The sequence below is a fragment of the Dasypus novemcinctus genome, chromosome 5 (genome assembly GCF_030445035.2).
Source record: "Dasypus novemcinctus isolate mDasNov1 chromosome 5, mDasNov1.1.hap2, whole genome shotgun sequence".
NCBI lineage: Eukaryota > Metazoa > Chordata > Mammalia > Cingulata > Dasypodidae > Dasypus > Dasypus novemcinctus.
Genome location: NC_080677.1, coordinates 143,055,349 through 143,067,821, shown reverse-complemented (window position 1 = coordinate 143,067,821; position 12,473 = coordinate 143,055,349). Strand labels below are relative to the sequence as shown.

General features: G+C 40.2%; 1 protein-coding gene across 4 annotated transcripts in view; it reads left to right on the top strand.

Moving 5' to 3' along the window:
• Positions 1-12,473, top strand: part of DIP2C (disco interacting protein 2 homolog C) — a 534,437-nt gene that overhangs the window by 282,683 nt on the left and 239,281 nt on the right. For all 4 annotated transcript variants that reach the window (XM_004454050.4, XM_004454048.4, XM_004454049.4 and 1 more), the window contains one exon: positions 7,068-7,178. In XM_004454050.4, coding sequence (XP_004454107.1) covers positions 7,068-7,178 — 111 coding nt within the window. The remainder of the gene's footprint in view (positions 1-7,067; positions 7,179-12,473) is intronic.

Here is a 12,473-nt window from a genome sequence, read left to right as displayed (position 1 = left end):
GTGGGAGGGAGCATCTTTCTCAGTTTGGGAGAGACAATTAAATCAAAAGGCAATTACAGGGAAGCGGTTGTGGCTCAACTGATAAGAGCATCCAGCTACCATATAGAAGGTCCAGGCTTCAACCCCAGGACCTCCTGGCCAGTGTGGTGAGGTGGTCCACGCGCAGTGCTGTGGTGCACAAGGAGTGCCGTGCCACACAGGGGCACCCCTCATGTAGGAAGCCCCACATGCAAGAAGTGCACCCTATGCAAAAAAAGCTCAGCCCGCCTAAGAGTGGCGCCACACAGATGGAGAGCTGATGCAACAAGAGGATGCAACAAAGAGACAACAGATTCCAGTGCTGCTGAGAATGCAAGTGGACACAGAAGAACACACAGCGAACGGACAGAAGAGAGCGGACAACGGGGGGTGGGGGGGAAATAGATAAAAAAGAAATCTTTTAAAAAGAAAATGTTTAAAAAAAGAAAAAGACAATTAGAAACCTTTTGCACTGCTGCAGGCTACCTCCCAGACAGTTCCACCTGGACCCATGGGCCTCCCAACCATCTCCGCTCTTCAGCCTTCTCTCTGGGGTCCCAATTAGCACTCCTGTTCCACAAAGGGCCAGGCAGTAACTGAGAATGAAAGGACGGGCCACGTGGAGGAACTGTAGGTTCCACCGCTGGAGTCTCCCTCTCCACTAATGTGCCATCCAAGGATGAGCAGACAAATGGAGCCTGGAAGGCTAAGGGCAGATGAGCAGATGGAAAAGTTGCTGTAAGGCGGAGACACATTTGTGCCGAGGATGGCAGGCAGGGGGCTGGCCCCCTGATGAGTGTCAGGCAGGTACAGCGACCGAAGCAGCGCCCAGGACAGTCACATTCACAGCCCTGGCAGGACCTGGCTCGCTGCCACCGTCTCCCTCTGCTCAACTAGGACATGAGTTGGCGACGGGAGGGCGGGTCCAGAGGCTTCTTGCCCACCAGGAGCCATCAAAGGCCACAGGGGCCCAGAACAAGAAAGTACTCACTGTAGTTTCCGCTGCATAGCTCCATTCTGTCCACGCATGTGCACCGCAAGGCCTTCTGGGACAGGGAAAGCTCGATCCATATTTGCGACCAAAGAAAACTATGAAACTGCAGGCGATGCAGAGCTGGTGGCCTGACAGGCCTGTCCGAGGAGTGATTGATGTTGCAAAATGGAGACATTAACTGGAACTGCCCATGCCTTGGGGGAATGGCCTGTGTCTCCTGTGGGGAATAGTTCAAGTCTGCCATTTCCTGCTTCCACTTCTGCATGGAGAATGTCAGAGGATCAGACTGTATCAACCAGTTCCGGGCCGTGCAGGAATGGATACAGAAATATCCAAACCTCTGTCTGTAGGAGCAAGAGGAAGAGAAGAAGCCAGCAGAAAGTCTAAGGCAAACAGTTCTCACTGGGGCCACTGCAACTGAAGAAGAGAAGGAAGGGGTCAAGAAGGCCACCAGGTACTGGGCTCTGGGCTTTCCATTTCAGATTGATACGGACCTTTTGCAAAATGCCTTTCCATTGCTCCCCAAGGAAGTGTCTTTTCTTCTGTTGTTTCATGAACAAAATAATTTACTTTGGTGATCGAGTTCTTGGCTCCTTGACAAATACACTGAAAAAGATGGGGGTTCACACGTTTGTCTCGATGTAAACCCATCAGCAAATGTAGCTGCCACTTTTGAATGCTCTTTTCCCAGATTGCCCTGAATTTTGGCACTTTGAAATAATGTGCTGAATATTCTCAGCAACTACAAATCATCACACAGGAGTGTTTGTTGTGCGTAAGTTGACTTATTCTGACCTGTTATATCCCTTTTTGTATATATCATACCCTTTAGGAAATGAAACAAAAACATCTTCCTTTAAAAAAATGCTAGAATGGAGGGTCATTCCTAATTGAAGAGACCAGATTTTCAGATATTTATTTCTCAAAAATCATCTTGACCTATTGTATGTGAGGAGGGAGGTTCTGTGAGATTATTATAGACTTCATTCCTGGTACATTTTGGTTTTCATTTTTGCATTGAACTCCAGGTTTTCTGCATTTGGAAGGTAGAGATTTTGACCCTCTGATTCACAGTTTCTTTCAGGGGAATGGAAAGCCTGGTTGTCACTGTTCCCTTGTTTGATTTGTTGAAATACCTGGTGTACGGGCCTGTGTTAACTCTGGTTCTGTCCCAGCCAGCCCAAATGCAGTGCTCTGAGAGGTGGGACATACTAGCAGAGTAACAGCCAAGAGAGAAAATGATGTGACTTAAATGCTCAATTAAAAAGGGGAAAAATATTTCTCATGGCGGGGAGGGGAGAATGCAATTACAAGTGAATATTTTAAATACTACATAAGAGCCAAACTTGTGGCACAGGTTGCCTGAGTTCAAATCCCAGGTCCATGTCTTAGTTTTCATATAAGTAAAATGGCAGTAATAATGGTAATCTATCTCATATGGCTTTAATGTTCATAAATTAAATGAGCTAATAAATATAAAGTGCTTAGATTGGCGCTATAAATGTTTTAGCTATTGTTACTATCTCTATTTAAAGCTAGTAAACTGAGATTTAAAACGGGTTAAGGACTTTACCCAAGGTCACAGAGTTAATGAGTGATGGCTGGATTTTGATCCTGGAGCTTTCTGACTCCTAAGCACAAAACCTTTTTGCCTCTCTGGTAGCCTACAAACTAGAACTCATGGGTGTTTAGCACAGTGACTAGCACAGAAGTGCTTAATAAATGATGGTGGGAGAAACGGATTTGTCTTGATCTTTGTCATCTTTACACCTGAGGAGAATTATTTTTTATTCTTCTCTTGACTCTTGAAAGTTTTTTGACACTTACCATTTTTCCCTCCAGACCCTTACCTTCACAATGATCGCTTTGGCTTCTCTTCACTTTTACCCACACATTCTCTTAGAGGCTCTGGTTTTTCTGTGGCTTTCCTGAGTTCTAGTTTTCAGTTGGTTCCCCACAGAAAATATGATTATGGATGTAAGACCTTAATAGTGCTGAATACTAAGATAGAATTGTGTTTTGCTCATTATTTTTATTAGTGTTACTGAGAAGGCATGCATTCCAGCAGCAGCTTTTTGTTAGTTTCTTTCATGATGGATAACAAAGGGGAAGACCTTTTGGTTACCCCTGGGTTCTTCCATGGTTACTAGTTGAACTCTAATTTAAAGATGCATATTTGACTGAAAAATTTTTTTCTTTTTAAAACATATCTTTAAGATCTTTAAGCTATCTCAAATTTCATTTGGAAAGAGGTCACGGAAAAATTAATGAAAAATGTGCACTCATTTTAGTTTTTTTTAATGTTCTATTGCTATTGACCTGTTGAAACTTCTCCTTTTGTCCAGTTTTATTTATTCTTTCTTTAAAACCTGTAAACTTTGCATTTCATCCCATGAGAGTAAATGTTCACAGTACTTGTATACAAAATTAGCTTTCTAAGGTCCATGAACAAGCCAACAATAACCTACAACTATATATAGCATTATCTGTGTATATAATTATTTTTTTTAAGATTTTTAAAAATTTTATTTCTCTCCCCTTCCCCACCTGCCCTGCCCCAGTTGTCTGTTCTCTTGTCCATTTGCTGCGTGTTCTTCTTTTTGTCTGCTTCTGCTGTTGTCAGCATCATGGGAATCTGTCTCTTTTTTGTTGTGTCATCTTGCTGTGTCAGCTCTCCGTGTGTGCGGCGCCACTCCTGGGCAGGCTGCGCTTTTTTTCACACTGGGCGGCTCTCCCTAACGGGGTGCACTCCTTGTGCATGGGGCTCCTCTATGCGGGGGACACCCCTGTGTGGCACAGCACTCCTTGTGCGCATCACCAGTGCACGTGGGCCAGCTCCACACGGGTAAAGGAGGCCCAGGGTTTGAACCGCAGACCTCCCATGAGGTAGGCGAACACCCTATCCACCGGGCCAAGTCCGCTTCCCTGTGTGTATAATTATTATGATTGCATGTCTCAAGAAAGTATATGGCATATTAGGTACCAAGAAGAAGTTAAATTTGAAAATAATTCCAGGAAGCATAATTGAATTAATTAGATGACTGAGACTGAGAGCCAAACATTGAAAAAAAAAGAAAAATATCAGGCCACCAGTTAAACTTGGTAGCTTGCAAATAACATAGCAATTTGAAAACGTATATGTATCTTTACATCTTCCTAAAACTGCACTAAGATGACAGTAAATGGATAAAGTATAAACTTTCAAGGACAAAGAGAATGGGAGTGACAACGAAAAATTTTTATAAAATATAAAGTAGATGAATTAGTGGCACCTTATTTAGCAAAGCAGAGGGAAACCATTGTGGGAGCTGGTGAAAACCATGGAAATTAGAGGGCAGTGGGTACTACTGGCAGGAAGAGTGGGCAACACAAGGCATGGGGCTTACAGAAGGCATGCGATCTAGGAAACAGGTGATCCTGGTCTTCTTCATGGCTATCAGAAGTGATTATTTTCTGGAGAAATTGAACCAGAAAGCCTCCAGATTTGGGGACACCAGGCAGTTCTGAAAACAATGCATATTGAAGCTTAGCCCCAGAAAGGAAAGGACATCCCTGTGTTTAATCTCGAGGAGATTGGAGAATAGAACTATCTTTGGGAAAATGAATAGTCCCACATAAAAGACCTATTGGAAACAGATTTGGTTGTCTCACAACCCCCACCCTATCCTGAGAAAAATATTGGCTTGTAGCTCATTCAGTGGGAATAAAGAAGAGATTGTATAAATTGATAAAGGAGGAAAAAAATTACAGGTTTTATATTAAGATAATAGAATCAGAATGACATTAACTTCTCAACAGTAGTGGAAAAATAAAAAACGATGATAAAGTAATTTTCACTGAGAATTCCTTATCTTGCCAAATTATCAATCACATTAGGGTAAAAAAGAAATTTTCAGGCATGCAGAGTCTCAAAATATTATTTCTCATTCACCATTTCTCAGAAAACTACTGGAGTGTGCTCCTTTAATATAAGAGAGTAAAGTCAGACAGACCTCAAGGGGTGTAGGATACAAATAATCCAACACAAGAAAAAGTCCCAGGATGAATAAGGCCAAGGGAAATCCTATAAGACACTTCTGTAGCAGGCCAAGAAGCCGGCCAGTCAAGGTTAGAGCAGAAAGGTGAAGGGATTCCAAGGGGAAGATCTTTAAGGGATAAATAATTGAACTAAAATATTATCAGATTGTCAGTGTTTGACTATGGGGCATAAAAATATTGGAAAAAGTTTTGGAAAAGATTAGCAATAGGTTGAAAGCCAAGATAAAGGGAAAGGTAATGTAAATATTAACTTCAGAATAATCAAAAAGTATAAGATTGAAAAATCATAGCATTCTTCGGACTCTGCAGAAGACAGTATGCAAAAATCATAGTGATGTGGTAGTAGTGAATGCAGTGGTGATACAGGGAATGTGTGTGTGTGTGTGTGTGTAGTGCCCAACCTTGACAATTGAATTTATAGGGTTATAAGTCTTTGTAACTATGTATGTAAACACCAGGGAACTACTGCTGTTTTTCATTATAAGACTTAATACTATTCTGATTTCATAAACTCTGTGCATCTGCTTGATAAAAATAAAGTAACAGACCACTTAAAATAATCACTTATAGATAATAACTAGATGATGTCTGGTAGCTGCAATCCGTTTAGTCATCAGGAGCTATTAATATGTTTAATATACTTGCTAAATGAAGAAGTTTTGGAATCTAGAAGTGGCTACAGCTTAGTAGCTATCTTTTTCACAGTTCTAATATAGTTAATTTATGGGGCTTATAATCATCCCATCAAAAACTGAGATACAGAAAAGACCAGAATAAAAGGAATATTAAATCCAAAGACATAGAAAATTAACTCTGGAGCTCATCATTAAAAACCAGGGACTGAAAAAATTTTTTGTTAACTTGAAATTTTTATGTGTGGTTTACTCTCAAAGTATTGGAGTTTCTTTTCTGAAGAGGCAGCAATGAACGATTAATGTTGAGCATAAGAGAATTTATTTTGAAATATGTTTAAATATTTCCCATGATACATAATTTTATCTACATGATGTTCCTTGCTATTCTAATTCTAAAGAAGAATCGATATTTTGAATGGTAGATTTGGGTTAGCTTTTTGACCAATACCAATTGAATTATTTTTATTTGACTGTAATAAAACTTCTGTTACTTCATCAAAGCCATATTCAACTACAATTTGTTCAATTATTTAGCATCAAATGGAGTAGGTTTCCAGACAGGAATTTAGATTGAACAAAACTGGTAATTTGTTAAATCTTGTATCTCTGAATTAAATTGTTTAAATAGCCTATAAGGGAGTGGATGTGGCTCAAGTGGTTGAGCTCCCCCCTCCCACATGTGAGGTCCCAGGTTTGGTTCCTGGTGCCTTCTGAAAAAAACAAAAAGCAAAACAAGTGAGAAAACCAACTCAGGGAAGTTGAGCACTAAATAGCTAGCACTCAGTAGTTGAGTGCCAGCTTCCCACGTGTGAGGTACCAGGTTCAGTCCCCGGCCCCTGGTACCTAAAACAGACAGACAGATAACCTCTAAGATTTATTTTAAGGTTTACTTTAGTGTAATTAAATTTTCTCAAGAATTTATATAAACCTTTCTATATATTAAAAAGATAAGTAAGATTCTATGTCTTAGACTCCATTTTTCTTCCCAAATCTAAAAGATTTCATTTGTTACTTAGGGTTTAATATTTGTCTCTTCCTATGATGTAATAGGTCCTCTGATATGAAGGAACATATCCTGGTGTTTCTAAATGCTGTAGTGTTGTGGGCATAATTTGCTGCCTCACATATAATAGAATTTCCCTTTCCCCTCTTGCCTAGCCTAGCAGCACATAGCTCACTTTATCTCTCGTGTTGCTACTCTGGCTATTACTATTTCTTCTTGTCTTTCATGCTTGGTCTCACATGCTACCATAGCTTTGCTATGAAAATACAGTGAGACAGGGTTAGTCTACCAAATGGTTTATGCCACAAAACAAATTAACTCCAGCTGCCAAGTAAATCCTCACCCTCATTTTGCTTTTTTTTTTCCCCTTCAAATTCAGGGGTGGATCAAGCTTTGCCTCAAGAACGCCGAACTCCCGTCACTCCTTCCTCCTCTTCTCGATATCACCGCCGCAGGTCCTCAGGGTCACGAGATGAGCGCTATCGGTCAGGTAAGTCCCTACATAGGAGGGTAAGATCCATGTTTTTACGTTAATATTCATTAAACTGGCTAATGGGAGCATGTTTGCAGAATGCTGTGTGAGGTGTAATTATAATGGGTCTGAATTTTCTTGCGGTTGGCTGTGTCATCCCACCTTATATACAAAATAAACCCTTTATAGTAGATATTACAGTTCTGTAAAGAGTAATTCTTGTCACATTTTAAAAGATGGTGTTGGCTGCTGTCTAGAATATCATAATTTAAAAAACAACAACTCATGAGCCTAAAAGATACAAAATTCTTAATATTACCTATATTGCATGTTTATTATTTCATTTTTGCTTCCCAATGTTATTTACCCAGAATGCTGTCTTAGTAATTTAGTTTTACTGCAGTCATCACCTAGGCTTGGCCAGCTTAAATTTCTTCCATTTATTTAGCAACAGAAAACTTATACTGTGATTATTTTAATTATCCTTTGATTTTTCCCCCCAACACCTAGATTAAAATTGCTTTTCCTGCTTCCCTAACTACAATTTTTAAAAGAAAATTTTCTTTTTTTTGTTGTTTCTAGGACAACAATTTAGAGTACATGTTAATGGTTACTGATGACAGCCTTAATGATGACGTTTGTATGTCACTATATATTTTGCGAAGTACTTTTTCACAGGCATTATCTCATTTAGTTTTTATAAGAAACAGGTGGAGTAGTTCTTACTGTCTCATGTTGCAGAAGAGGGAACTGAGGCTCAGATAGATTAAGTAATTTACCCAGTTGACACAAGTGGTTGGGCGGGTAAGTGATGGAGCTCTAAATCCTGTGAGAGTCTTACAATAGCATGCTTGATGAATCTTTCTGCTAATAGAAGGCTTACATGATAAACCACTCACCACATCCTCCTAAGTAGCTGTCTGCCTGACTTCCTGGCTCTGCTTTCCTTTCTAAAAGTGAGAAAAGGGAAAAACAGAGTGATGGTATGGCATTAGGAATCATCATTTGCCCAAGCAAGAAGAAGTGGATTTGAGAAAGTAAGAAAAAGCAGAGTCCTATTTAACTGATTTTTCTTCTGCCTTTTGGCTGCTACCACTAGGCCTGATGCCTAGGAAAATAGATGGGCATGGAATGAGTCTAGGAAAATGTACAGAGGTGGAATGAAAGAAGTGTTTTGTTCCTAAGTCTACCCCATTATTTTCAGGGCTATTTGAACACTCAGCACTTATCAAGAGTCCATGTTCCACATGTAGGCCTCTCAGAGCCCCCTTTTGAATAATTGGGAAGGTAAAGGCATGCATTCAGGTGTCTCCCAACTTACTATGAAATACTTCCATTAACTATCTTCTCTGGAGTAATACTGTGCTAGTGACTGATATGTATAATACACACACATAGACACAGATATTTACTTTCATCACTATCTTCAATTCTCATTGGAACTATTTCATTCTTATTTCCATTTTCTAGTTGAGAAAATTGAAGTTTAGGGAGGTGATGTGATTGCTAAAGGTCATACAGTGATGTAAATCTAGGTTTGCCTGGCCCTGTTATCTGACTTCTTACCACACTATTTAGTACTTTATACAAAATTTTAGATGGAAATTAAGTCAAAGCAGTGTTCCTTTCCCACACTGTAAACCTTTCCTAATGAGAGGGATGGTAAACACTTGGGTTTATATGGCCCTTTGATGTATATTGCCTCTTATAGCCTCCTAATTATCTAGGAGATAAGTAAGATAAGCTGTGGTTCTGTCACTATTTTTCATTTTAACAAAGTCTGAGAGAGGTTAACATGGTAGGAAATGGAGATGTATCGACCTGCAGTCCTTTGTCCATTCATCTAGACATCACTTTGACTCTTTGAGGACACAGTGATGGAAGGGGGTGGTGCCTAAATAGAAAAATGGAGCTTAATTTGAAGAGTTCTTTTTTTTTTTTTAACTAGCTCAAAAAAAACATTGCCAACACCGGCCTCTGAAGAACAAACTGGACCCCATCTTGTTCCAGTATACCTCAAGCCTTACTTGAAAAATCTCTATTCATTTTTCATTAGTATAATTGTGAGATGGGGAATAAATCTGCAAGATTTAACACTATGCTTTGGAGCAAATGCTGCAATTATTATTCTTTTCCAATTAGAATACCAGATAAGCTTGGAATTTTCCCCGTGTTTTACGTGAGGCCATACCGTTAGTCTTAAAAGCTCCCGTCTTTTGTTACCATTTCCTGTGGGCTTCTCTCTGGGCTTTCTCTAACCCACTGTTCCATAGCACATCACCCCGCACCTATTTCTTTCCCAATCATCAGCTTTCAGCCCCAGCTTCACCTAGAGATGCCACCTTTGACCCTACTTTGGCTTCAGGCCTAAGTTCAAAGACTTGCTCAGACCTCTCAGGTCATCAGTTCAGGTTCTTAGAACTCCATTTGGACACGAAATGCCCTAGTAGTCCAGTTGTCTCAGGAGAAACTTGAAGTATTGTTGACGTATCACTCTATACCAGGTACCATGCTAGGTGCTAGAGAGTTACAGAGAAAATTAAGACAGTCTCCCCCTCAAAGAGTTCTCGTTCCAAGGGAGGCGGCAGGCAAGTGACTCAGTAACTATGTAAAATGGACAGTATAATAAATGTGAGATTGTGATAAAGTTTGTGGCCTTACTTTGCCTCAGTATAGGCTGCTCTCAACATAGCAGCCAGAGTGATCTTTTTTAAAAATTGTATTTTATTCTTTTTTCTTCTTTTTTTCAGGAGGTCCCGGGAATTGAGCCTGGTACCTTGTACATAGGAAGCAAGTGGTCAAACCACTGAGCTTCACCCGCTCCCCCAGAGTGATCTTTTAAAACATATGTTAGATCATGACATTGCTCTGCTTAAGTATCCCATAGCTCTCCATTTCATACAGTGTACAATTCAGGGTCCTTACCGTCACGTGTTGGGATGTGATCTGCCTTCTCTTTACCTCTGGGGTCTTACTACCCATTACTTTCCTATTGCTCATTTCTCTGCGGCTGCACTGGCTTCCTTGGTGTTTTTTGGACTCATAAGGTACATTACTGGTGTGGGGCCTTTACCTGGCTATTCCTCTACCTGGTATGCTCTTCCCTCGTGGAGAGGCATTGCAAATTCCCTTACAGCAGGGCTTCACTCAGATGTTTCTCTTTGTGAGGCATTATCTGAGAGCTCTTAAAATCTTAGCACATTCTGTCACCTCACATACAATCCCTGCCCTCACCTACTCTGATTTACTTGTCTCTATTTTAGTTATCACCATCTGACATACCGTGTATTTTATCAATCCATCCCATAAAATTGTAAGGTCCATAGAGCCAGGATCTTTGTTTTTGTTCATTCATGTATGCCAAACATCTAAAATATTGCCTAGTCAATATGTTTTGAAGGAAGGAAGATGAGGAAATGTGGTACATTGAAACAAGGTCAAGATTTTAAATACGGGCCAAATGATAAAGTAACTTGTATCTAGTGCTCTGAAATTTATCCTGAAGACAGTAGGGTACTACTTGAAGTTTTTAGTCAAGGGCATGATGGGAATAGACAAGAACAGATACAGGGTATGAAGATTACTTTGGTAGCAATGTTGAACCTGGGTTAGTAGTAAATTGTGAGTGGAATTAGAATTTTATTGAAGCGAAGTGAAAGACACTGAGTGCCTGAGAGATCTGATATTTGTTAAAGATGGTTAAATCATTGCCAGCAAGATTTGATCTAAGCTTAGGAAATAGTAGCAATAGGACCTGAAGGTCATGTTAACGTGGGGATGTGTGAGAATGGGATTTGAGGGACTCTCCTGGATGTCTAAGTTGTACAACTGCATAGATGATGCTCTGATTCTGCACCTATTGTATGCTGTTTTAGTTGCAATATACCAGAACTGGGTTGCCTTTTATAATGGGAATTTATTAGGTTAAACACTTACAGCTCTAAGGAGCGGATGTGGCTCAAGTGATCAAGCCCCTGCTTCTCACATGGGAATTCCTGTGTTCCATTTCCCATGCCTCCTGAAAAAACAAACAAACAAAAAAACCAACTGGAGGAAGTCGATGTGGCTAAGTAGTTGAGCATTGGCTTCCCACGTATGAGATTTCAATCCCTGGCCCTGGTACAAACAACCCCTCACAGTTCTGAGGTTGTGAAAGTGTCAAGGCATCATCAGAGATGCTGTCTCTCCAAAGGTCAGCTGCTTGTGACCTGGACTCCAGCCACTGTGGCAACCCACAGCAATGGCTCTGTGGGTCTCTGCCTTCTCCAGGCTCACTTTCTCCCCAAGCTCGGCTGTGGGTGACCAGACGCTTGGCAGGGTTGTCAGAACATGGCTATCAGGCATATAGCTATTATCTCCCTTCTTCTCCAGGGCTTGCCTCTTTTAGCCTCAGACTGCTCGGTCTGTGGCTTCCTCTCTCCTGAATTCCTCTCTGAGCTCTTGGGTCCCTTCTCTCCATCCCTGCTTTTACCTGTGTATCTGTGGCTTTTTAGTCCTCCATTTATAAAGGACTCCAGTAAGAGAAGTGAGGCCCACTCTGGGTCCCACAGTCTAATCAAAGGCCCTTCACTGAAGCGATCTAATAAATGTGATCTGATTCACAGTACGTGCCAAAATAGGCTCACAGGCACAGGAATGCATTTGCTTTAAGCACAGGATTTTCTGGGGTCCACAAAAAACTCAGACCACTGTATACGCCTTTAGAGAATTAAGTTTCCTGTTTGTAGGTTAAAAACAGTAGAATTTATCTTACCAATTTACTAGAGTATACTATAAAAAATTGGGTAGATATGTAAGATATGATGGAAAACGGTGTTTTGTGGTATGTACTATTAAACAATTTTTTCCCTACTCTTTATTTTAAATGAGCTGTTAAACTTGCATATTTATTTGTACATCCATAGGCACTTGCCCTGTGCTGTTCAAATCTCAGTTGGGGTTCTCTTTTTCTGTAATTTGATACTGTAGCAATACCCCTTCCTTACCCCCATCCCCATCATGACTGCTTAGCCTAAAGATTTGATACTCTCATTTAGCACCTTTATTCTGTGCTATTTCCTTTAAAAAGAATCTAGTAATGAGTTTTCTTAATTTGCTGATATACTATATAGCTTATTTTCTCTTAGTGTGTGTGCTAGTATGTGCTGTTAAGAACTGAGGAATAAGATCTGAAGAACTTATTTTAACACTCTATTGCTAACTTACACACTTCAAAATTTTCCTCATTTTCTTCTGAGCAAGCATGGTGGAAGATTGAAGACATTCCAAAGAACATGTTTTGTGGCTCCTTAAGAAACTTGACTTTGTAAAATT